Source organism: Lycorma delicatula, chromosome 3 (assembly GCF_047948215.1).
Source record: "Lycorma delicatula isolate Av1 chromosome 3, ASM4794821v1, whole genome shotgun sequence".
Lineage (NCBI taxonomy): Eukaryota > Metazoa > Arthropoda > Insecta > Hemiptera > Fulgoridae > Lycorma > Lycorma delicatula.
In genome coordinates, this window is record NC_134457.1 from 78629344 (window position 1) to 78657313 (window position 27970).

The following is a 27970-nucleotide window of genomic DNA, read 5'->3' on the forward strand; positions in this document are numbered from 1 at the left end:
AGGTAAACTTAACTAACCTAATTACTGTGTTTTGGTAGTTTATATTTCATATAATATTAAATTTTATTAGCAGTGGTCAGAATGCTACTTAATTATTTGAATATTTAAAAAACACGCATGCATACACATACACACACACACACATAAAGATGTAACCCAAAAATAAGAATTGTATTTGGCAGACAATCTTGCTCCCATCTACCTAGCAGTCTTGCCTGAGTGGCTCATAAAATATAGCACCTTGGTGATTGAAAATGTGTTGATTTTGTAATGGCTGATTATAAAGAACAGTCTGCATGAACGCTTCTTATCTATTAAGGAAAATGACCACTGAAACAGTAGCGATGCTTTTAAGGAGACAGCTTTAAGAAAAACACAAGGTTTTCATGTTTTGAATGGGGGAAATATCACATACAGGCCAACTGGGACCCAAGTCATTTTTCAAAATCATAATGACAATAGTCTTGCAGAGAAATATGCCATGCAATCTGAAGATTATTTGTAGGACAACTGAAAACTTTTTGAATTGATTTGAGCATATTGGAGTTCACGACAGTGAACTTTATTAATTTTATAAATTTTAACACAAGACTTGAACATGAAATGTATTACTACAAAATTTATACTAGGCTTTCAGAGACAAAAAAAAATCATGTTAATGTGCCACAATTTGAAGTATCAATTTTTAAATTATCAAGAACTTCTTTAAAAAAGTTCTGACGAGATATGAGAATTGGTACAAGTGAAACCAAGCAAGTGGAAATAAAAATCTTCAGAGGTGTTGACCAGAAAGCTCCCATTCAATAACATATTCCATGTTAAAATTGGTAGTGCTGTGTGCCCATGAAATATAAAATACATGAATTTTACATAAGTCCTGTACAGTTTTAACATTCAGTAAGGAAAATTAATTTTCCTTATCTTAATTAACATTCAGTTGGATTAATTTTTGTTTTATATTGTTTTTATCCAATACTTCTCAATCTGAAAAGATTGAGAAGATGAAACAGTTCATAAGAACAATCCTTTTGTTCTTTATGATCTGTTCTTTGTTCCTTTAGTACAGAAAATGTGTCATATTCTTGCATAACCAAAACAATTTAAATAAAAAATAAATATTTATTACTTGTAAATTATATGTTCTTCAGCGCAAATTATAATTGTATTTTTTGTAAATATTTAAGGTGTATCTTACAAAAGTCCCATAATCAGGATTTCTTAATAATCTTGTGTAAGGGATATTTGATAGGTCTACACAAAGTTAAGATGAGTACATTGCTGAGGTTTTTCTTAGTTTTCCACATCTCTGCTAGGAGCACACACCAAGTTTCTGCAGAGAAAATTGAAAAAAATTATAATATGGTGATGGAGAATAGAAGATTGAAAAAAGTGAGATAGCTAATATAACAGACATCACAAATCAACAGGTGCATCATATTTACAGATGCAAAAAAATTTCCACAATATGGGTGTTGAATTTGCTCACAAATGATCAAAAGCGTAAACGAATAAACATTTATAAGCTTTGTTTTTGGGGCTGTATCAGAGTAACTGAAAGGAATTTTTACACCATTTCATAAGAGTTGATGAAATGTTTATACATCATTACTAATCTGAAACCCAGGAACAGCCAAAACATTTGTTAAATTAAGTTACTGTTAGTATTACATGCTAACAATTAAAAATAAAAGTTTTCTAGGAAAATCAAAAGTTTGTATTAAATAAATATTTTTACACCAAATAAAAATATTTGATGTAGAAAAATATTTTTAACATAACATTTTTTACATCAAACACTGTCACACTACTAGTTCATTTGTTGGGCCTTTTCTGTTAAGTGGCAGCCTTTGCGTCTCAGTATAAGCTGGAATGAAATCATTGTTGCATATTGCTGGCAACACTAAAATGACTGGTCCACTGGCCACAACTCAGCGATGCCAGATTATTGTCAAAGCAATTTTAATTCAGTATTCGATTGATTTCAACGTTATGCTTTCTTTATTCGAAAAAAAGATTTTAGAGACTGGTATTTTTAATTTTATTTAATAATAAACATACACTATACAACAATAATCAACGTACACTATACAAAATTACACAACAGAAATACAAAAAAAAAAAAAAAAACAGAGGAACTAAAAATAATATAGGCACACAGAACAGTAATAATATAAAATAATACATAAAATATGAAGAATAATTTATTTGAGCAGCATAAATTCTGCACACATTGAAGAATCATTTCAGATACCTTTTTATCCTTTGAGTGTATAATTTCATTTCATGCCCATCAGCAGATAAGCGTAGATTGTGTAGAACGTATTTGTTTTGCAAAAATTGAATGCTGTTTCATTATTATGAATCTGACCAGTCAATTACCTGCAGTAAATTCATTTTAGCCAATAAAAACTATTTTTTTAATAAAAATAATGACAACAATGAATGGAGGTTTTTACTAACATGAATGATTTCTGAGGAATGGAATATTATAAATAAATTAATTATGGCATGGTGGTGGCATGGCAGTAATGACATGCCATGTGCCTACTAATTAGTTCCCTCCCATACCAAGGCACGTTTACACTATTACCAACAAAATGCAAATGCTGCCACTTAACAGAAAAGATCCCATTTTTTGAGCTTTTAAATCATGTTGATAAGAGCTCTTGAAAACAACAAAATGCTCATATAATTTTTAATATAAAAAAAAAATTATTATTATATGATTTTATAATTTAAAACTTTACCAATAGAATAAAGAAAAGTTATGTACTGTGTAGATGAAAATTCAAACATGGGAATAATCATTAAAAACAAGATCAAAATTCCTACTTAAAAAAAAAAAATCACTAATTCAACTAACTTTTCTAATGCAATAATGATTTTAACTACTTAAGCTTACCATCATCTCCAGAAGCAAGAAAATTTCCTGAAGGTGAGAAGCGAACAACATTTACAGCTTTCTGATGCCGAGTTAAATCTGAAACACACTCTAAAGAAGAAATCCCAGATACTTGGTCTGTTAGGTGCCATATCTGTAAAAAAAACATATACAACCAAAAATGTACATTTCAATAATCAAACTTCAAATATTTTACAAATGATTAATACCACATTTAGAAAATGTAGAAGAAAAAGGAAATTCTTAAATCAGCAGAAGCAAACGGGCGGAACAAAGAGAACCGGTAGAAAAACTTTGGATTTCAGGTGATATATTGCAGCTGATTTTTGAATAAATAAAATGTAAGAATGCTAGTGATGAAGAAAGTAAAAGGAACTATCGACAATTAAGAAATACTATAAACAGGAATTGCAAACTAGCAAAAGAAGAGTGAATTAAAGAAAAGTGTTCAGAAGTGGAAAGAGAAATGATCATTGGTAAAATGGATGGAGCATTCAGAAAAGTTAAGGAAAATTTTGGCATACATAAATTAAAATCTAATAATGTGTTAAAGAAAGATGGTATACCAATTTATAATATGAAAGGAAAAGTTGATAGGTGTGTAGAATTTATAGAAGAGTTATCCGGAGGAAATGAATTAGAAAATGGTGTTACAGAGGAAGAAGAGGATGAAAGGAGAGAAACAATACTGAGATCTGAGTTTAAGAGAGCAATAAAAAAAAGATTTGAATGGCAGAAAGACCCCTGGAATAGACAAAATACCTGTAGAATTACTGCGCAGTGCAGGTGAGGAAGCGATTGATTGATTATACAAACTGATGTGTAATATTTATGAAAAAGGGGAAGTTCCATCAGACTTCAAAAAGAGTGTTATAGTCATGATACCAAAGAAAGCAGGAGCAGATAAATGTGAAGAATACAGAACAATTAGCTTAACTAGCCATGCATTAAATATCTTAACTGGAATTCTGTACAGAAGAATTGAAAGGAGAGTGGAAGAAGTGTTAGGAGAAGACCAGTTTGGTTTCAGGAAAAATATAGGAACAAGTGAAGCAATTTTAGCGCTCAGATTAATAGTAGAAGGAAGATTAAAGAAAAACAAACCAACATACTTGACATTTATAGACCTAGAAAAGGCATTCAATAACAGACTGGAATACAATGTTCAGCATTTTAAAAAAATTAGGTTCAAATACAGAGATAGAACATTTACAGGCACCAAACAGCAACAGTAATAACTGAAGAACATAAGAAAGAAGCTGTAATAAAAAAGGGAGTGACAAGAATGTTCCCTATCCCTGTTACTTTTTAATCTTTACATATAACTAGCAGTTAATGATCTTAAAGAACAATTTAGATCTGGTGTAACAGTACAAGGTGAAAAGATAAAGATGCTATGATTTACTGATCATATAGTAATTCTAGCTGAGAGTAAAAAGCATTTAGAAGTAACAATGAGCAGCATGGATGAAGTCCTATGCAAGAACTACTGCATGAAAATAAGCAAAAACAAAACGGAAGTAATGAAATGTAGTAGAAATAACGAAAATGGACCACTGAATGTAAACATAGGAAGAGAAAAGAATATGGAGGTAGAAGAATTTTGTTATTTGGGAAGTAGAGTTACTAAAGATGGACAAAGCAGGAGCGATATAACATGCCGAATAGCATAGGCGAAACGAGCCATCAGAAATATAATTTGTTTACATCAAAAATTAATTTAAACGTCAGGAAAAGATTTTTGAAAGTATATGTTTGGAGCGTAGCTTTATATGTCAGTGAAAGTTGGATGATCGGAGTACCTGTGAAAAAAAGATTAGAAAGAAGCTTTTGAAATGTGGTGCTATAGGAGAATGTTAAAAATTAGATGGATGGATAAAGTGATAAATGAAGAGGTGTTGCGGCAAATTGATGAAGAAAGAAGCATACAAAGTCCAAATGTATGCTTACTTAAAATAGTAAACATTGTATTGCATAGACTGGAAAAAATTGCCAGTTTATTGAACTATGAGGAACCACGGCATTCTCCCCCATGATCCATCATAATCAATTGCACACCAGATGCACATCTATTGATATCACAATTTAAATACTCACTTTTAGATTTTAGTGGAAATTCTATACTAGGTAAGGCTATTCAAATTAACAAGAATAAAATTGTCACTTAGAAACCATACATTTTGGCAAGAGCAATAGGTATGTCAGAAGTCTATAAATTAATACTGAACTGGTCCATTACCTTCTGCGTGCATATTACAGTTTCTGAGAAAAAGAAGATTCTCTGTTCAGAGTACTTGATCATTATTGTATAAAGTAAGAAAAAAAAGCATGAGACATAAAGCCTGACTAAAGCCAAACACTTCAGACATGTAGAATATAGTAATGTTTATGATTGCAAAATACATAAATCCTCCATTTATTCTCCAGCTATTTTATGAGTTTGGAAATGGCAAGTTTATATTACAGTATAGATCAGGATGATTTCCTTACCATTACTAAAAAGCAGCCCATTCAATATACTATTCATTAGAATAACACACACATCATTCAAAAGGGACTAGCCACATTTCATAAAATTATCAATTTTCCAGCTTGGATCAGCATTTTGGAAGTAACAAAAATGTATTTTAGTTCATTGATCAAGTCCCACTGTAGTGGGCAATCATGAAAACTGACAAACGTTTTGATCAGTACCATGCCTTCAACTTCCTTTTAGTAACTGCGATTTTAAACGATTTATATATGTATTTTAACCACTACAATTAGTGCAAACAAATGAAACATGTCAGACCATAGTATAGAATTGAACAAAAGGCCACTGGATTAACAAGCTAGAATGCTAACTGCTTTAAATATTATTCTACCATAAAATTCTTTTAACAATTTGAAATATCATGAACTGTTGATTATTATTCTTTTAAACATGTCTTGTAGTTATAGAACTTACCTTACATAAATCCATTCAGATAAGGATACAGATTTTAATCTTTGATTTTGGTTTAATACAATTTTTTTTCATACACTTAAAATAGGTTAACAATTGTAACTCACCAATACATGGGAATCTGTTCCACCTGATGCAAGTCTATAGAATCCTTCTCCACTCTTTGGTTGAATATCGACGCTTAGCACAGGATCTTTGTTGTGCCATGATATTTCAGGAATTGTACATTTCATGATACTGGACGTTTAAAAACAGTGTAAAATGACAATAACGTTCTTTATTTTGAATACTATCTAACCGACATAGAATTAAAAATTATACAAACTATTAAAATACTAGCCTATAAAATAATGGGAATGTTAACAATTACAGTAATATTGTTATAATTTTATACATTTATCACAAATTACTTTGAATTAAATTACAATCAAATGACATACGGTCCTACAACTTCACATGAACAAAATGCAACTTTAGGCGGGAAATCCTGGACCAAATGATAGTAGTGGGGGAAGCCAGAATCCAAAGATGATGGTTTTTGTGGTAAAAGTAAGATGTACATTCCACATCACTAACATGTAAAATTTAATAAATAAATTATTTCACCGAAGAACACGTTTTATTACTGTAAATATAATTAAAAGATAATATTCATTTATAATCAAAGCACGAAATAATTACATTTTTATTATTGACATCGAAAAGTTAATACTATCCTAGGAAAAATATTCTATAAAAAAGCGTTTTAAAATAGCAGTCGCCTTAATAAGGAAAATCTACATATTAACTTGGAAAATTAACATTTATTTAACAATAAAGCCTACCGAGCTGATCTAGTCGTAGACTTGTCACCAATCCCTTGTTATACAGCTGATTTTCGAATTTGAAGGTTCTGAGGTTCAAATCCTAGTAAAAGTTGGTTGCTTTCATTCGAATTTGAATGCTAGTTAATGGATACATGTATGCTTTGGTGGTTTCTTTTTTTAAGTACGACCTGCTCTTAAGCAACCGAGGCTGGGACCGCACTAGGCCCAGCTTTGCCTTTCCCAGCCGCGCTCCCCCAGAACAGAGTCCTTTGCGCCTGCCTTAAACAGGGGAACCCCCGCCGAGACTAGGTCTTAACAGCTCAGGGTTTCATGAGTACCACTGCTTCATCGCCACCACCCATCCATGTAAACACGGACGAACGGCGACTCCATAGCGGGCTGGCTATCCTCTCCTCACTTCCCGCTCTATCACCCTCAATATTCCCGTTATGTAATATGATATTACCTCTTAGTTTTTTGGTCCAAACCAAATGTTGGATCATTTTGTACGCCACTCTGTATATGCGCATATTACCAAGCAAAAGACTATATCACTGGGCTCTTCAAAGTCAGAATGATCTTGGTATATGTAAAACAGTATCTTCGTTTGATGATAGTAATCTTATAGGCTAATATTTCATTAATTTAAAAATGTAACTTATCTGTTTATCTTGTTTGAATATCTGTAGAAATAAATTGTAAAATCTTGGCAAGTCATATATAATTGGAAAAATTTCAATATATATGAATACTATTCTGGTTTTAACAGTTAACTACATAGTTACAAAAATAATCTAATTATATACAAAAATTATTAACCTGTCTTGATATATTTCCAACAGCTTTTTATTGAAGTTAAAATTAACACTTTAAGCTCTTAGTAATGTTATGGCTTTTATCAGCAAGTACAGAACACACAAACACTTGTGTGTTTTGTACAGATAAAAAGGAACGAACATAGTCTCGTTGCATGCAATAGCAGCAGTAAACTTGAGTAACATAGAAAGTAATAGTTTACAGAATTAGAAGTGTGCTGCAGTTGACACTACTAGGGGAAAGTTCTCAGCCTGACAAAGCAATGACACAAATGACTATGATATTTAATGAAAAGATCCATTACATGGCAAACTGGGAAATTTCAGAGTAATCTACTGGTTTACCCAAAACACAATCCTTACCCCATGTTTTTCAATTGTAAAAAGTGGGTTGTTGAATTTAAACAGTCTTAAATCCATTCAAGATGATGAACACAATCAAGGCACCCAAAAACCACTATGACCAGCAAAACAGTCACAAAAATCGACAATGCCATGTTAAATGATCACTGATTGAAGGTATGTGATTTTGTTGACAATGCAAACATCTTGACAGACCATGTTCATTACATTTTACACAATGTTTTGGGTATGAAGAAACCTTTTGCTAGATTGTTTATTAACAGTTGACCAAAAATGCATTCAACTGAACACACCTCAAGTGTGTTTGTAGACTCATTTAAACATTCTTTGCTTGTTATGAATGAGCAGGCATCAACAACTACGGTTATTAGCTCGGTGGAAATTGGTAATGTATGAAAAGATGCCACACCAGACTGGGATTTGAACCTGGACCTCTGCATGAAGTGGAGAAATGCTACCTACTCAGGCATGGAGGTTGGTTGAGTTATTTAAACATAAGTCCACAGACTTTCTTCTTTATTTTATAACAGTAGATGAAACATGAATTCACTGTTACACATCAGACCAAACAGTGGGCGAGAGCAGATGAAAGTATGGCATAGAAAACTAAAATGGTTCCATCTGCAGGAAAAGTCATGGCTAAGGTTTTTTGTGGTTTGGTGCCTATAAACTTCCTGGGAAAAGCCAGGATCATCACCAGGGAGAATTATGTTTCACTAGTGAACTGAATAAAGAGTGCTGTTCAGGCTAAACATCTGCATCTGGATAAAAAGAAAGTGTTCTTTTACCATGATAATGTGCCTGCAAACAAGTTTCAGGCTGTTGCTGCAAAACTCCATGATCTATGACTCAAAGAGCTTCCACGTATAATGTATTTGGCCCCCAGCGATTACTTTCTCTTCCCACACCAGAAAAAATGTCTCAGTGGACGAATATATACTTCAACTTATGCAGTTAAAGCTGAGAAGAGTTTCTTGCACAGTTGAACAGGTTGCATTATACTGAGGTTATAAAAATTGGAACGTTGTTGGTCTAAATGTATCAAATTGCAATCTTAAAATATTTTTTTAAATTTCTGAAAAATCTTGTTCTCTATGCCAGGTCAAAAACTTTCCCAACAGCCCTCACATAATACTGCACATTAGTTAATAGTTCTTCAGTATTTCATATATAAAACTACTTCAATTTCCCAAGGACCTTGTAGTATCTGTTAGTTAACCATATCATTATTTATTTATCCACTCTACAATTATCAGCTGACACAGTTGATCTTTTTCCTGGAATAAAATACCCATTCAGAAAAAATACAAAAAATCAATATTTAGAAGTCATACCAATTCTGCCTACAAGGCTTAGGAGTTAGTGAAATGATCAAGTACAGTTTACATGTCAGTGAATGTACTTGTTCAAAGAACCCACATATTGCATAAAAGAGCCCAACATGTTGAAGTGTCTATTGGATAAAGGCTGGGCTTAACTTAAAAACTGTATAAATTTGCAAAAATTAAAAATGACTGTTTTTAATACAATAAATTTAGACCTCTGAAAATTTGGCTTGGGAACACTAACTGCATGCTTCAAAATTAATTTGAGTATTATTCATTTTTGTCATAAAATTTTGGTTAAGTGGTAATAATAAATGAGGAACTGAAATCTGGGAGAAATTTTTCACTAGCCGTAATTTGACAAAATGTTTAGACATATGTTTGTATAACTTTTTTCTTATTTCAAGCCCTATAATCAGTTGCCAAATTATTCTCCTTTCCTCCTGAATCACCCTGTTTTTTAACAATATCCAAAATTTTGATGTTATAAAATGTTATTAATATAACATCAGTTTTCTTTATACTGTTAAACAAAAATGTAAGTTTAACATCGCTTCTGTTACCAAATGCAAATATTAACTACCTTTTTATTTTTCTCTGGAATGATGTATAATGACAAATAACTACGTTGAAAAAAGGTGTAATTAATAATACATAATTAAAAGTTACAATTTTTAGATTACATGTTTTATTAAAATACATTCAATACAAATTAATAAAAATAATATTGGATAAATGTTTACATGATTAAATAATACATATTTTTAAAAGACTTCAATCAACTAACAAAACTGAAAATGAATAAATTAAACTAAATATTTCAAACAACCTTTTCAATAGTTTTGTAAATAAAATGAACAATTATTGTACAGACCTAAAATACACACCAGTAGGTAGCAAAACTTTAAGTAAATAAGGTTAACAAAATAATTAAAATCTGCATAAAACAATAAATAATGCAATTATATAACAAACCAAACAATTTAATGAAATTTGAATGATTCATTCTCTTATGATTTTTTTATTTTCAACAGATGTAAAAACTATAACAATTTTATTATTATATTAACCTGAACACACACATATCTATATTTATGAATAAAATAATAAAGAGCAAACATTTGATAGTTTATTCATATTAAAAAATAAACTTAAATATTAAAACATGACATCAAATATATATTTAATCTACAAAAAAATCTGGTTTTGAAATTCAACATTAAAATACAGCTCTAGCCTACCATTTTATTCAATTTACAATGCACAAGGTAGAAAATTCAGTAAAAGCTAAACATAAAGATTCAATACATGAATCAATATGTTCATGAGATTGATAGATGAACAAGGCAATATAAGGTGATGAAGCTTAATCATGAATTTGATGGACAACTGTATTTTAAAATAAAATTACAAATATGTTATGTAGTATGAGTAAGACATCACATAATGTATACTAGGAAAGGGACTTGTTAACAAGAATTTAAATTTAAAATTATGGTAGCCAATCATTTTAAACTGACATTTTTGGTAAAATTAAGATAAATTAAAATATAGATTTTAATAAAACATTAATCTGGAAGAAAATTTGTTTATCTTTGTGCAATTCATTTTATAATTTGCATTTTATTTCTGTTTCGCTTCTTGGTCTTATAGTCAGAAGAAATAATTCATCAACTTGTTCTGAAAATAACTAAACCACCTATAATATTACTACACCATTCTTCCCCAACTTTATATCAGGTTTTATAAAATGTACAGTTTGTAGGAGGACTCTTAACACTAGATGTCTCTAGAAGTTGATAACTAATAAGTCTGTATTTTTTTTTCTGGTTACTACTTTAAAAAAAAAAATTATATGTGTGTATATATATATAAATAAATAAACTACCATTAGGAGTATTTCTTTTGACACTAAGCTTGCTGCTAATTTATGGCTATTCCTATAACTGGCCACAAATTTTGAATTTTTCTAGTGGTCTTTCCCTAATTATAATCTATATGATTTCAATTCTAATTCTTCCTTCTAATATATCTAATTTTTCCAATCCATTAAACCTGTTGAAATGATTGAAAATAAGCTTGAGAAGGAAGCAATGAAATAGAAATGACATTAATTTTATATATTTTATCCACCAAAAAATTAACCACAATAACTAATTCAGTTTAAAAAATGGCCTCTTCCCTTGCTGAAAATTAGTAATTAAAATCATGAAAAGATTAATATCGACTTTTGATTTTTTACACTTATCTTGGAATATAGAATAAGTATAAAAAATAAAAATTAACTTTTATAAATGTGATTATTAAAAATACACTATTGTATGGAATAAAACAATCACCAAATACAAAAACAATAGTAGTTTATTATATATTAACTAGATAAATATAAAGTCTATAAGCAAATGCAACTCAATAGGATCAATAAAATAAAAATTCAGTAAGAAAAATCTACTTAACTTAGTTTCATTTCCAATATTAAATCCTCTAATGTCAAAAATCCAAAAAAAAGACTGGCAAAGAGTCCAGTACTTCTTGGAGAGCTGTAAGCAATTATAATAAAAGAAAAAAAACTTTAGAATCCAAAACCAGTCATTTACAGCAATTTGAATTTGATTTTTATATTGCAGGTGGGTAATAATTATACATTTCTGCATTAATTCCAATTTTATAATTGTAGAAGTTTATTATAACACAAGTAAGAATGTTAATCATGTTTAGCATAATTCAAACTCAATAAATGGATCAAGTGTAAATTTCAATGGAATTTTATAATTAAAAATATTACAAAAAATAAAATTATTAAAAATAACACAGTAAATAAATTTTTATTTATTTATTAAATACAAAAAATATGATATATATAATTTTATAAATACATAATAACAGTAAACTTTTTTTATGTAGATATATAATTAATTACTACACGTTCTACATGAAGAATCATGATGCTGTAATAACTGATACTTAGGAGGAGGTAGATGTATAAACTTCAATGAACTGGAACCTCATTACCAGTTTGTTTCACATATAACTATTTTCCATGACACTACATAAAAATTATTTAATTGTATAAAAATTATAATTAGGGTAGCATAACTTTATAATGATATAAGAAGTTTTTCACTGCCTGTAGAACTGAATCTGACCAATTTCCCTATAGAAAAAAAAACATAAAGAAACAGGGAAAAAGTTTATATAAATAGTTAATGAAATTAATATAACTCTTAATTCTATAAAATTTAGCAATAGTTAAATAAGTACATATAAAAAATTATCAGATATAAGAATACACATTTAGTGACTTTTTCAAAAGTTGATTACTGAATTCAAATGAAGAAGAAACAGAAAATAATAAATATAAAACAGAAATACAGTAAAATAATTTTAATTTAACAAAAATGTTCATTTACACAATAACACATTAAAAATTATAAGGCCGTTTCTTTTTTTAGGAATAACATATTTTATTTTACTTTTTCAATAAGTTGTTTTCATTATATAGATGAAAAGGTACGAGTTAATATTTAAAAATTAAAAATAATTTATAAAATATCTCTTTATCTATAATCTAACACCATACATCTTTAATAATGACATAAGTTACAATTCATATACTTTCCTGTGATAAAGGAACTGAATCTTGAATTACATATACATCAAGATTTATTGTATTTATTCACATACAAATCTGCTTACAAGTACAAAAACAATATATCTAAATATACATTATATAACAAACACTGTACAAAAAAATTACATATACATTGTTACTGGTGTTAAGGTAAGGAGTACAAAATTTATTCAAAATAATTGGTCTGTTTATTGTATACTGTTTTTGTAAATATTGGCCAATGATTTTGCAGATAAAAGAAGCATATCTCGTCTTGAAACTCCAGTTAAAGCATGATGCCACTCTGAATGATGCACCTATATATACAATATAATCATTAGTAACTTAACAATATATTTTTTATACATTTGGATAACATAATCTAGAGTTCTAACATATCTTCTTTAAGTAAAAAGAATGAAATGTAATATTATAATTATGTTGCAGGCAACATAAAACTATTACACTTGAAAATCATTAAATTATTGAACTTATTTACTGAGAAGTACACTAAATTGTAAACAATACTACTATAATTACCATAAAATGATAAAATTTCTCATATTGTACACAATATGAGAATATTATTTTTTATTTGCGAAAAGAATGTAGTTTTTACATTGTAAAAAACTGTTTATAACTGTTGGAGAAAAATTAGAGGTGATACAGAGATAAGAAAGAGAAATCTTATCACTGAATATACATTGAATGCACACTAATATTTGTGCATTTGTTTTCATCTAGGTTTAACTAATTGTTTTTTTAAGTTTATTCCTACACCTTACATATTTGAAAAGCTTACTTTACCCAAATGTAAAAACATGTTTTAATTATAATTTAAAAAAAAGAAGGAAATAATGAAAATACTTATAAGTCTGCTGGTACAATATTAATCAACAGCATGATATTGACTCCAGCTCTAAAAGGATTAATAATAAAATCCCTTACCCATAATCAAAATTATAGAGCCTGTGGAATTATTCAACTGAATGTAAATCAATCAGTGAGATTTTCAGTAAGATTCTCGTTTAGTGTGAAGGGTAAAGAACAACTTATATAACTGAACAACAGTACAATTTATTTCTTAATAGATATAATACACAACAAACCAAACATAATGATATGAATGAGAACCAAAAAGATAAAATCCCTTACCCATAATCAAAATTATAGGGCCTGTGGAATTATTCAACTGAATGTAAATCACTCGGTGAGATTTTCAGTAAGATTCTCGTTTAGTGTGAAGGTAAAGAACAACTTATATAACTGAACAACAGTACAATTTATTTCTTAATAGATATAATACACAACAAACCAAACCTAATGATATGAATGAGAACCAAAAAGATATAACTACACTACACTAAACAGTGGGCTAAAAATCAGTTTCCTTTGCACTGAAATTTAAATTTTGAAACAAGCGGAAAATTTTGGTTTTGCAATTAGTAGTAATCAGTTGATATAATTACTAATCAATTATTATTCAGTTCATTTTTGCATTTGTACTGAGAATGGTATTTAAGTACATAATACAATAATGAGATTTTATGTTTTATAAAAAATGTTAATAAACAATAAGGATATTGCATTTAAAATACTTCCTCTGGTTGTGTTAACCCCACAATAAAAATATTGTTTTTGAACATTTTTTAAATAGAATTAGACAGAAAATGACTTTTAGCCCATTCTATACATCATTGTGGAATAGATACAACAAACGTCATAAACTAGCCTATACTTCTTGATTTTACAAAATGTTGAAAAATTGACTTGTTCAAATTTGTAAAATGTAAACATTTATTAATGTTGAAAACATTAATAATGAAAAAATACAAGAAAATCAGTTCTTATTGGGTTTATATGAACACTAACTTATATTTTCAATAAGTTGCAGGGTAATCAATGCAAATGAATTGTTGAAGTATAGCTAAAACTTTTGAGAATTCAAAAATTTGTTGCTCAATGAAAAATATCTTCCTCTCTCAAAAGAAATTAACCATGACAGAAATACAAATCAAAGTCCTGCTCACTTGTCTATATTTGAAAGAAACTGCAATGTCAAAGTTTGAAACCAAAGACTAAGGTAAATAAAACATTAACAAGATTAAAATATAATTAAGATATAATTAGAGTGTAACAATTTTAATTTTTGGATTAGTGACAAAAAGATAAGTGAATGCAATTAAAAAAAAATCAGAAAATTAAAAAAAGACATCAAATATATTAAAAAAGAATATGTCTACATTTATTCTACTGCTTATGTTCTTATTTGGTAGAATATATTATTTAAGTTGATTCAGCATAAATAAGTTAATTGACATCACTGAATTAATGCTATAGAGCAGAATATAAAAACTTTTAAATAAAATAGAGATTAAATAAACATTCAAAAGGTGCAATAATAAAAAAATCCAGAAAAAATATAATTACAGAACAAGTTACTAACATGTAAATTGCTAGCCATCAAACCTCCAACAGTGATAGAAAAACCAGTGGAACTCAATGGATAATCATCAGGTGTATCATCCTGAGCTAATGTCACAATTGAACTTGGAACTGGAGTCATCTGGGTAAAAGTTTCTAAAACCAAGCCTCGTTCTGCATCACTTAAAACCAATGCTCCTAAATCATACCACCTGCAACAAAAAAGAATGGATTACTTATTAATAAGTAATTTTGTGATCTGTTCTTAAGAACAGATCACAAAATGCTTTGAATAAGAATTTAATAATTACTCAAAACAAAATAGATAATTAATATTTATGATAAATATTTATTATTTTTTTATTAAGGAATTATTAAAAGACTAATAAATAATTGCTTTACTAGGTTTTGTACAGGTTTCCTGCAAGATGTGCAGCCCATATAATTAATACTTTTTGTTCTAATATTACAAAAAAATCAATCTCTTTTACAGTGAAAAGCTCTTTGATAAATATTTAAAATATCTCTACAGCAGAAGCAAATTTTATGAAATTTATAACTGGATAAATTTCTCATTGATATATGAGGATCGTCCAGAAAATAAAAACTGTTTTTGTTTTATAACAAATTCATTGCATTTTTTTTAACTTTAATATATGAATATAATGTATGTTTTTAAGCTATTTTTCCTTATTATCACTTCCTAATCAAGCAGTCATTCAGTAATGAGAGTAGGGTGTCCTAAGTATTCTTGTTATAGACAGATGTTCTTCCTGTTGTAAATAAATAACACAATTTCCTTCATTCATTACACTGTTACCATATATGATAGTAATTTGACAATGAATTTTCATAGGATGAACACCCTGCACGTTCAAAAATATATGAACAATTGTACCTCATAGTTGGCAGGGAGGAGCCTTTGAATGGCAGAAAGGCTCCTGGAATAGACGGAATACCTGTAGAAGGGGAAGTTCCGTCAGACTTCAAAAAGAGTGTTATAGTCATGATACCAAAGAAAACAGGAGCAGATAAATGTGAAGAATACAGAACAATTAGCTTAACTAGCCATGCATCAAAAATCTTAACTAGAATTTTATACAGAAGAATTGAGAGGAGAGTGGAAGAAGTGTTAGGAGAAGACCAATTTGGTTTCAGGAAAAGTATAGGGACAAGGGAAGCAATTTTAGGCCTCAGATTAATAGTAGAAGGAAGATTAAAGAAAAACAAACCCACATACTTGGCGTTTATAGACCTAGAAAAGGCTTTCGATAACGTAGACTGGAATAAAATGTTCAGCATTTTAAAAAAATTAGGGTTCAAATACAGAGATAGAAGAACAATTGCTAACATGTACAGGAACCAAACAGCAACAATAACAATTGAAGAACATAAGAAAGAAGCCGTAATAAGAAAGGGAGTCCGACAAGGATGTTCCCTATCGCCGTTACTTTTTAATCTTTACATGGAACTAGCAGTTAATGATGTTAAAGAACAATTTAGATTCGGAGTAACAGTACAAGGTGAAAAGATAAAGATGCTACGATTTGCTGATGATATAGTAATTCTAGCCGAGAGTAAAAAGGATTTAGAAGAAACAATGAACGGCATAGATGAAGTCCTACGCAAGAACTATCGCATGAAAATAAACAAGAACAAAACAAAAGTAATTAAATGTAGTAGAAATAACAAAGATGGACCACTGAATGTGAAAATAGGAGGAGAAAAGATTATGGAGGTAGAAGAATTTTGTTATTTGGGAAGTAGAATTACTAAAGACGGACGAAGCAGGAGCGATATAAAATGCCGAATAACACAAGCTAAATGAGCCTTCAATAAGAAATATAATTTGTTTACATCAAAAATTAATTTAAATGTCAGGAAAAGATTTTTGAAAGTGTATGTTTGGAATGTCGCTTTATATGGTAGTGAAACTTGGACGATCGGAGTATCTGAGAAGAAAAGATTAGAAGCTTTTGAAATGTGGTGCTATAGGAGAATGTTAAAAATCAGATGGGTGGATAAAGTGACAAATGAAGAGGTGTTGCGGCAGATTGATGAAGAAAGTAGCATTTGGAAAAATATAGTTAAAAGAAGAGACAACTTATAGGTCACATATTAAGGAATCCTGGAATAGTCGCTTTAATATTGGAGGGACAGGTAGAAGGAAAAAATTGTGCAGGCAGGCAACGTTTGGAGTATGTAAAACAACTTGTTAGGGATGTAAGATGTAGGGGGTATACCGAAATGAAATGACTAGCACTAGATAGGGAATCTTGGAGAGCTGCATCAAACCAGTCAAATGATTGGTCAAAAAAAAAAAAAATGGGCAGGATTCTTATTTTCAACTTTTTTGTTCATTATAAAATGCAAAATCACTCAATCTCACAGTACAGATACAAAATTCTGTACACCACTCGCAGAAAAACAACTAAAACCAGCTGGCCTTAACCCATTGTTGTGAATGAAGCTTGTGCATGTGCAAACCATTCTTACTTTTTCTGGATGACCTACATACATATTCTCATATTCTGAAAGAGAGAATATCATATATAAATAACAAGAGATCTGACTGAAGAATGAATTATTTTTTTAATTTCCAACAAGTTGCTAAGGTCATCAGTCAAAATATATATCTGAAAAAGCTTATTGTTGTCTAACTGCCACGGAAATTTAAGATTTTGTGGTAATTAAGTATGATCATTCTTGTCCACTTATTTCATTAAAAAAACTATTACAAAAAACTAACTTCCCACCTAGAGTGAAGGAGAGAGTCCTGACTCAAATTTTAAAATGAATTTAGAAAATTTTATTTTTATTTTGACTCTGAAAGAGTTTGTTTAAAGATAAATTACAAATGACAGTAAAAATTAAACTGAGAGAGATATAGGCCTATTCAAAATCTCTAAAAATAATTATAGATACCAAATGATACAAAAATAATTCTGAGTAAGATAAAAACAGTTTTTCACACTGAGGGTAAAGAAATTATTTTATTTCATATCTAGTATTTTAGGTTGAGATAAGTAGATTCTAAAATATTTGGGCAACGTTAGAATAAAAAGACAATAAGCCTAAACATACTGTTTACTATCTATATCATAACTGTTATAGTTATATCATAACTATCTATAGCACTACAGCAAAACGTGTTTGTTGCTACAGCAAAATCTGCAGAAGGTAATGTAAAACTATTCAATGAGGATGGGGAACATAAAATATTTCTGCAAAAAGTAAATATCATTATCATTAAATCGGTTTGGCAGTTAACAATACCATTTAAATAAATTAAGAGTATTGAAAAAATTGTAATGCTATTATAAAAATTACATAAATCTCAATAAAAATAGTAAATAAACTTCTTAACTATCCAGTTAGCAAACCATTCAGAAAAATATTTTGACATCAGCAATCTACCAAATAACAGCCCCATCATCACCAATGTGTATGTTCTTCAAGCAGTATACTTAAAAATTAAAATAATTTGATTTTCCAATCTATTACCATCATTGTCAATGTTTTTGGCCTTGAAATTTATTCCCTGCAATGTTGCGTTGTTTTTTTGAAACATTCAAATCATCCAATTGATGGTTCTTAACTGATTTTCATAATAATCTAGCTATTTAATTTAACTTTGAATAAAAGGTTCTACGACAGATATCCCTTTTGAAATTTGCATATCACTCTCAAATGTCTAGATTAATTTGGTCGTTATTGGAAATTGTTCTGTTTTTTATTATTTTTCTATTCAATCATTTATAAATTATTACACCTACATTTCTTATTACATTATATATTTGTTATCCTGCAGATTATTTTAAAATTCTTAAAAATAATTTTATGTACTGTAATCATTACTTTGTCTCTTAAATTCAGTGTTTTATACTTGAACTCAGGCAATTATAGGAAATTAAAAATCAAAATAACAACAGATTAATATATTTAAATTAATTACTTAACTACAGAATGTTTCCAAAAAATTCTAAATAGTATTTCTTTTTAAAACAGCACTCCATTTCTAAGACTGAAGGCTGGAGATAAATAAATAATAAATTATTATAGATTAACACTAATGAATTAAGCAATCATTTTTTTCTATTGCATAGTCACTGAATATCCATCAATAAGATGAAATTAACTCACTTATCAGGTGTGATTTCAACAATGAAATTTTCAATAGCAACAATTGGTCCAGAGGGCTGAAGACTGCGAACAGCTTCTATCCTTTCCCATGCGGCTCGAAGTGCTGCTTCATAGCCAACTGGTTGCGCAGCTACATTTTTTGCTTCTGCTCCAAGGCCTCTAAATAAAAATAAAAAATCTTTGTAAAAACATTTTGGACAGATGAGACTGACTTCCTAATGAATAAATGATTAATTAATTAATTACAGTTTTTATATGATACAAAGTATCAGGAGATTCTGAGTTTGAAAATGCTGCAATAAGTTATAACATTTTTCACATAGCACAAATTTTATTACAAAATATAAACTAATAAATAAAAATGGAAAAGTGATTATATTGTATATTAAAATATCTTAAAGGAAGTACAATAGTGTTTTGGAAGTCTCTTACAAAAAACTTTAACAATCTGTTAACACAGTCAGTAAGGTATGGCTGATTCTGTAAAGATTAAAGTTTTCATTAGTGGTAAATCATATGTTTTATTGATTTTAAAGAGCACTAATTTTTGTTACATATATTATTTAATAATTTTCTATGTATTAAGGAAGTTATGATAGTAGATAAATAATTCATAAAAACATGCTGAAAGTTTACCAAAGTATTAAAATTTTCAAGAAAATTTAATTGATGTCTATGTATTTTTTTCATAAAATTTAGAAAATAGAAGCAAATAAAAAACAATTGGTGTAAAATTCTTTAAAACAAATTTTTTATGGTAGTTCATACTTGATGGTTTGGAATCAAAACCTTACAAAATGTAATGCAGTTGAGCTACCTCAAAACCTTAAAAAAATAACTCCATAAACATGAACTCCCAACCCTACTAATGAAGGATGAGAACATAAGCTGGCCCATAACAATAAAGACAACATGGAAATCCTAACTAAATATTTCAACAAACTCCTACAATGTGAAGAATTGGCAGAACACCAGCACTCAAGGAACAACAGGAAACATCTACCTTCCCACAATAAAAGAAGTCACCAAGCACTGGATGAGATGAATTATAAAGCAGCGGAAGATCAGACCTTTTAGAGATCTGGAAATGTGCAAGAAGACCAGCAAAAATCGCCCTTTATCAACAGGTTGTCAACATCTGGATCACAGAACTACCAGGATGACAGCCCTCATCCACCCACTACATAAAAAAAGTTGACAAAACAGACCCTAACATTTACACGGGAATCTCAAACCTAAACACAACATAAAAAATTCTTTCAAGAATCATCAACAGGATTGGTTTATAACTCGAGAAAGAACTAGGAGCATATCAGAGAGGTTTCAAACTATGGAGGAGCTGTCCAGAACAGATCATGAGTCTCAATGATGAATACAATAGTATGAATGGATTACAACAGAAAAAGAAGCAATGACATGGTGATAACATTTGTTGACTTTAAAAAAGCATACAACTGCATCCATAGAGAATCCCTACTAAAACTTCTAAGACACCTTGGACTACATTCCAAATTAATAAACACGAACACTAACCCTCACAAACACTTAGTCAAAAGTGGAATTCAGAGGCAAACTATCAGAAACATTTGAGATCAAAACAGGACTGTGCCAAGGTGAAGGACTGTCAGTGCTACTACTCAACTGTGCTCTGGAAATGTTAATAAGGGAATGGCTCAAAAAAAGACTCCCAAAACAAAAATATGCCAAAAAATCAAAACAAACTTCCTTAATTTTGCCAATGACTTGGCACTACTAGCAAATGACATCAGTGAGGCTAAAACACAGATAATACAACTTCAAAACATTGAAAACAAAAATTGGCCTCAAAATATCATTTGAAAAGACATAAATTATGCCCCAAAAATCAACACATTTAAAAGAAGTAAACATAAATGGTAATACAATCAAAACAGTAACCCAATTTCAATACCACAGAGAAATAATAACAAAACATCCTTAACGAACAAAATCTCAATCCAAACAAGAACAAACAAACTAGTTAAAGCACAAAATTAATCTGGTATACCTATAACAAAAAAGACTATCCATAAACATAAAAATAAGTCGCCAAAACAGTTATAAAACTGGAAGCCACATATGCAGCAACAGTCTTCCACCTGAACAAACAATCAAAGACCACCAGAAAGAATTGGAAGAACCTCACACAGTGGTGGATTGTGCGCAACAGTCATGTACAAAGTGTTAGAACCCATCACTGATATCATGCATAAGAGGAGACTAGGAAAATAATGGAAAAAGTTTATAAAAATATATGTCCTTAAAGTGCTTTGTTTGCAAAATACAGCTAGTGAAAAATTTCACTTGGAAATTAGTCATACAAAAATTTTTAGTATGTTATTTAAGGGGCAGAATTACTGATATCTTATGGTTTTTGAACCGAAAAATCGAATAAAATAGGTCTGAAAAATATATTTGCAGTAGTTTGAGAAATCTGGTGTGATTATTTTTGACATACAATAACTTTGTTAAATGGGTAATAAACACGTACAACTTTTAAATAAAACTTGTAGAGAATTTAATTTTGAACAAAATGGTGCAAGATAAGTTGAATAAAACAAAGTGCATTATATGTACCAGTTATAATAGATTCAAAAATGAGCCTTGGCATGCTTCTGTACTGCTTTTGTTCCTCATTTTAGTTAATTTTAAACTACAGCTGTTAATTGTTTGACGAACTCCAAGCGAAGCAGACTGTCAGGTGTAGATCTTAAACTGACTGTTTATGATAAGGATAAAATTTGTTTTGTGTAAGTGTCCTCCAAACCACTGAATGTGAAACTCTGATCTGTTTAGAAAGATGTCATGTACTGATGCCTGGACTGTGCTAAACTGCATCGATAATTTATCAATAACAGCATCGAGTTGGGCAGATCATTTTTAGCTGGTACAAATACTAGGTAGTGAACCTATTTTTTAAGTATTGCAAAAAGTTGCATTAACTGTTTTGGGATCTGCATTCCTGAGGTTTGGAAAACATATTTCATATTCAACTACAGATGCTGCAGCGCTCCCATTACATATGCCCAAAATGAATACCATATCTCTGTTGTAAATAAGTACAGCATTACTTCATTGGCAAACCAATCACATTCAAACTAAAATTCACAGAAAACCTTTCGCTTCCGACAGTAAAGTTCAAAGTACCTGATATACTTATTGTACCTTACAGAATGATTTACTACACTATACTAATACAGTATTACATGCACATAGTTGATGATCTGTTATTATATTATTGCAAACTTTGAAATAATAATTAAAGTAATTTTTATTTATTTATTTTTACTTTACAATTGTTGTGTAATTTTCAGGTCTTTAAAAATTGTTAACAGTAAAGCTTGTTTTTACAAATTTTTCACACCACCAAAGAGGTTTGTGTTTACATTAAAGAAGTATTTTTCTGACAAATGTAGTAATGCATTGTTTCTAAGTGAAATTCTAATTTTTCTTTGTTTTATTCAACTTATCTTACTCCATTTTGTTCAAAATTAAATTCTCTACAATTTTTTTAAAGGTTTATGTGTTTATTACCTTACCCATTTAACAGTTACTGTATGTAAAACATAAAAAACAGAGTTTTTTACCCCAATTTGTTGGGTTTCACCCCAGATTTCTGTAGATACAGTTCTCGAACCTATTTTATTCAACTTTTCAGGTTAAAAATCATAAGCAATTACTAATTCTGTCCTTTAATTAATATCCTAAAAATTTCAGTATGACCTCATTTTAGAGTAAAATCTTTCATGATCCATAACTCACAAACAAAGCATTTTAGGACATGTTTGAATGAACTTTTTCCACTCTTGAAAAGAGTGGGACCAAGGAAAACTTGTGATACACCTACCTGTGTATATATATATATAGGACTGAATACAATATCTAACACAGAAAGAATACTCAAACTGGAAAAAATGTACAAGCTTACATAGAATCATTATAACAAAAAGGCAGTGTCTCACAATGTGAAACTATGACAATACAACACAGTTGTATAGCTGGAGGCCTTATATGCAGCAGAAACCACAGTAATCAGAGGAATGACAAAAATTCATGAAATTGAGAACAAGAATGAAAAATCCTCCAGAAAATCTATGGTGCAGTTCTCAGGGACAAACCAGGATCAAATGACCCACAAAGGAATTATATGAAAACACAGACTCCATCACCAACATGTTTAGGAACAGATGTCTACAATTATACAGACACTTATGCAAGATGAGTGTAGACTCAATATGAAAATTTTCAACATCATCAAGGCAACTACATTAAAGTCCATTTGGGTGAAAGAAACACAAAAAGACCTTGAACGACTGAGCATCTCAGAAGAAGAAATCAAGGACAAAAAGAGATTAAGGGATGAAATTAGAGATATGAAAATTGAACAAGAGCAAAAAAGAGACCTCTTTGTTTCAGCATATTTTCCCTTTTCCATAATCCCATCTATCATGTTTCTTGGCATAACTGAGAAGGTTTTTAAATATATTACATCTCGAAAAATTTCAAAAAAAAATTATAAATGTATTACTGGAGATTTGCCAGTTGAAGCACAAATTTTAATAAATTGAATTAATGAATCCACTAATAAACACCTTCTCATACAATGTCCTAGCCAGTTCCTTCTCCTATAATCAATCACATTTTATATTTTCCTGTTCTCTCCGATTCTCCTTAATACTTATTAATTTGTTACATGGTCTTGCCAACTGACATTTATCATTCTGCGTCACATCCACATCTCAAAAGCCTTAATTGGTTTTATGTCTGCCTTTCTCATTATCCACGTTTTAGTTTCATAGAGTATCACACTCCAAATAAAATATTTCATTAACCTCTTCCTTAACGCTAAGTTTAAATTTCCACACAGTAGTCTTCCCTTCTTATTAAGTGCCTGCTTACTTCTCGATATTCTTGTTTAATTTCCACTGTGCAAGTCAGGTCATCAGTTATAACGCTCCCTGAGTATTGAAATTCCTTCAACTGCTCTAAAACTTAAATCTTAATCTCAATTCTATCCTCTTTTCCACCTAATACCATAAAACTTGTCAGTTTTGTTGATCCTCATACCCTGACTTTCACAAGCTTAATTTAAATTATAAAGCATTTCATTTAGTTTAGTTGGGCTTTCTGCCATTACCACCATGTCATCAGAAAAACTTATGTATTTTATTCTTCTTCCCCCAATCTTTATTCCTCTTTTCCCGTTCAGACAGCATTTAATTATTTCTTCCAGCATTTTGGTGACATGCTGCATCCCTGTTTCACTCCCTTCCAATCTCTATTCTTCCTGTCATTTCGTCTCCTACCCTCACTTTTATTCTCTGGTTACAGTACAGCTCTTTTATTAGGTGCTTCTCTTTCCATTAAACTCCCTTCTTTTCCAAAATTAGCAGTAATTTATCTAACTCTATCAAACTCCTTTTCTAGATCGATAAATGCAACATACACTCTCCGCCTCCTTTCTATGCAACTCTCATCTATTACTCATAGCAGCCCAATAGCGTCCCTTGTTCCAAGTCCTCTTCTAAACCTGTACTATTCTTCTTCAATACTGCAATCCAGATTATTGTATACCTCTTATTTAGAACCCTTAATAGTAACTTAGTTACATGTGATATTAGGCTAATCGTTATTCATACTTTGTATTTCTTTCTTTTTTTATTGGTACCATTACTGTATCCTGGAAGTCCTTCAGCCACTTTCCATCAAGTATTCCATTGCATAGATCTAGTTAATAACAATTCTCCTGTTTCTCTTAGTGCTTTTAAAGTTCAACAGGTATTTCATCACAAGCCTTAGCTTTTCCTTTTCTCATCATTTTAATTGCCTCATTTATTTCATTTATACTAATATATAAAGAGGAAGAGGTTTTTTGTTTGTTAAAGATAACAAAAAACTACTCGATCAATCACAACCAAATTTTTGCCCATGTTTCTTGGCATAACTGGGAAGATTTTTAAATATATCTCATCTCAAGAAAAAAAATATATATACATGTAGTAGTGGAGATTTGCCAGTTGAAGCACAAACTTTAATGAATTGAATTAATGAACTGTGAGTCTCTATCGTTGTGTGAGCTGGGTTTGAACTGAATGATTTGAATCAATCAAATGAATAATATTACAAAAGTAATACAATTAAATTTATATTAAATAAAATAATATGAAATAAATTTCTGTTTAACAATAATGGGCTTCCCATGGGGACTGCGTGTGAGGCTAGAGTGGTGAGGTATGCAGGTATCTCGTGAGAGGCTAGACCAATCATCACCATCAACTGGTAACAAACAAGGTGCCCCTGGGGCACTGTTTTGGGAGGTGAAATTGGGTGCTCTTATAGTATCTCTCCAAACAATTGTCCGATTTTCAAAATTCAAATGGGGTATTTATCAGTAGGTTGAGGGTTAATCATTGCAAGCATCAGATACACTATCAATCTAGCAGTTCACAGTTATTCGGAAATGTATATATGTATATATATACATACATGAGGGTAAGTCAATTATTATCTGCAATTTAGTTATATTTTTGTTTATGTTGGTAGTACTGTCATGTTGCATAGATGACGCATGCGTGATTTAATTGTTGTTATGTCTGTGCAGGTTTGATGCTGCTAAGTTAATTCCACTATTGCTGCCCTGCCGTTAACCATGGCTGCTCCACTTTCTGTTTGTACCAAAGAAGAGCAACGTTCGGTGATCTGTTTTTTTGTGGTCAGAAGGTGTATCAGGGCTGAAATTCATCGAAGACTTTCGGTACAGTATGGGAACAGTGTGTTGCCGCAACGGAGTGTCTACGAATGGATTGAAAAATTAAAAAATGGTCACACAAGTGTTATGCATGACGTAGGAGCAGGACGACCGTTTACCGCCAAAAATGAGGAAAACATTGAGTGTGCACATGATATGGTTTTCTTAGAGAGACGAGTAACTATTGATGAAGTGGCACATTGTCTGCAAATTAGTCACGGTTTTGCCTACGAAATCATCCACAACAGACTTGGGTTTCATAAAGTCTGTTTAAGATGGGCCCCAAAACAACTCGCACAGTTGCATAAACAAACACGCTTGGACATCTGCCAAAAACATTTGGATCACTATGGTAATGAACTTTAGACAGATCTAATAATTCTTCTAATGATCTTTTAATGATCTTCTTAGACAGAATCATCACTGGTGATGAAACATGGATCAATCATTAAGAGCCAGAAAGTAAATGGCAGAGTATGGGATGGAAACATCCAAATCTGTCCTCCAAAAAAAGTTCAAGATCCAACCATCCACGGGAAAACTGATGCTTACGGTTTTTTGGCACTCACAAGGCTCAGTACTGGAACATTATGAGGGAAGGGCACGACAATAAACAGTACACGTTATAGTAAGATGCTTACTGCCAAGCTGAAGCCTGCAATTCGAAGAAAACATCTAGGACTGCTGTCGATAGGTGTTGTGTTGTTGCACGACAATGCCCATCCACATACTGCTGAAATGCTCCAGAAACTCAACTTTGAATACTGGTTCATCCTCTGTATAGTCCTGATCTTGCCCCTTCTGACTACCACTTGTTTGGTCCACTCAAAGAGGTCAATTTACCTCGAACAAAACAGTGAAAAGACGCGGTGCATTCCTGGCTCACAGCTCAACCGAAAACCTTCTTTTATGAAGGAATCAGGAAGCTTGCGCAACGATGGACCAAGTGCGTTGAAATGCAAGGAGACTGTTGAAAAATTATGTACATGTAAGTTTCCTATTTGTATTGCAATAAAATTTATAACTACATTGCGGATAATAATTGACTTACCCTAGTGTGTATATGTGTATATATGTGTATATATATAAAGTTTGTCTGTTTGCTACCAGATCATGCGAAAACCAACTGACCGATTACTTCCAAACTTGCAGTATACATTTGTAATTTCCCAGGGAATTCTCAAGCCATCGACTGAGGCCCTTGCTCCCTTGAAGGTTAAGATACTAAAAATATGCATAATTTCTTCACCCCCAAGGAGGGTGAAATTGTGAATTAAAGATATTCATTAAGGAAAAAATAGATTAATTCTTTTACCTCATTATTATATTTCTGTCACCATAGCAAAGAAATAAGTTATGAATTTTTCATCATCAAAGTTGAGTGTACTATAGTTAACATAGTTACTATTATTCTATCTTTTGTAATTTAGTTTCTTTTTCTGGTTTCTATAAAACCTGAATACTATAATTATTATTTATCAGCATCATTCTTGCAACCATGAGATAAACGTACAGTTCGGAGGTCCAGTGGGTGATTGTGAGGCAAGCAAGCTCTTCAGGTATGGGTTAGGCCTCTTGGCCCCAAGGAGCCCCTGAGTTGACTCTGGGATTTGTCTGGGCTGATCTGAGCCCTGAGGGTCCACGTTTTGGCTAAAAAAGTTGGTTAGTTTTTTAATATACTGTACCCTTTTTGATTTTCATGAACTTTGTACACTTCTTCCACTACCATATCTACTTTTCCTAACTGGTTTACTAAAGCACATAAATCTGCAATATTCCCATCCCTTTTTATTTTTTCCTCCTCATTAATTGTTTCCCCAACCTTTGCCTCTGTGTGATACACTTTCTTCCACAGTTTCTCTAACACTGCAG

At 30.6% G+C, this 27970-nt stretch overlaps 2 protein-coding genes across 7 annotated transcripts in view; both read right to left on the reverse strand.

The window, feature by feature from the left end:
• The window catches only part of Caf1-105 (chromatin assembly factor 1, p105 subunit), a 28158-nt gene extending 21836 nt beyond the window's left edge, over nt 1-6322 (reverse strand). Inside the window, exons 1-2 of the mRNA XM_075360029.1 lie at nt 5954-6322; nt 2903-3035 (exon numbers count right to left, since the gene is read on the reverse strand). Of these exons, the coding sequence (XP_075216144.1) occupies nt 2903-3035; nt 5954-6079 (259 nt within the window). The 5' untranslated portion in view covers nt 6080-6322. The remainder of the gene's footprint in view (nt 1-2902; nt 3036-5953) is intronic.
• Nucleotides 6323-9813: 3491 nt separating this feature from the next.
• Nucleotides 9814-27970, reverse strand: part of LOC142321722 (protein PRRC1-A-like) — a 57201-nt gene continuing 39044 nt past the window's right edge. For all 6 annotated transcript variants that reach the window (XM_075360033.1, XM_075360030.1, XM_075360031.1 and 3 more), the window contains exons 6-8: nt 19333-19491; nt 15212-15401; nt 9814-13082 (exon numbers count right to left, since the gene is read on the reverse strand). In XM_075360033.1, the coding sequence (XP_075216148.1) occupies nt 12975-13082; nt 15212-15401; nt 19333-19491 (457 nt within the window). In that variant the 3' untranslated portion in view covers nt 9814-12974. The remainder of the gene's footprint in view (nt 13083-15211; nt 15402-19332; nt 19492-27970) is intronic.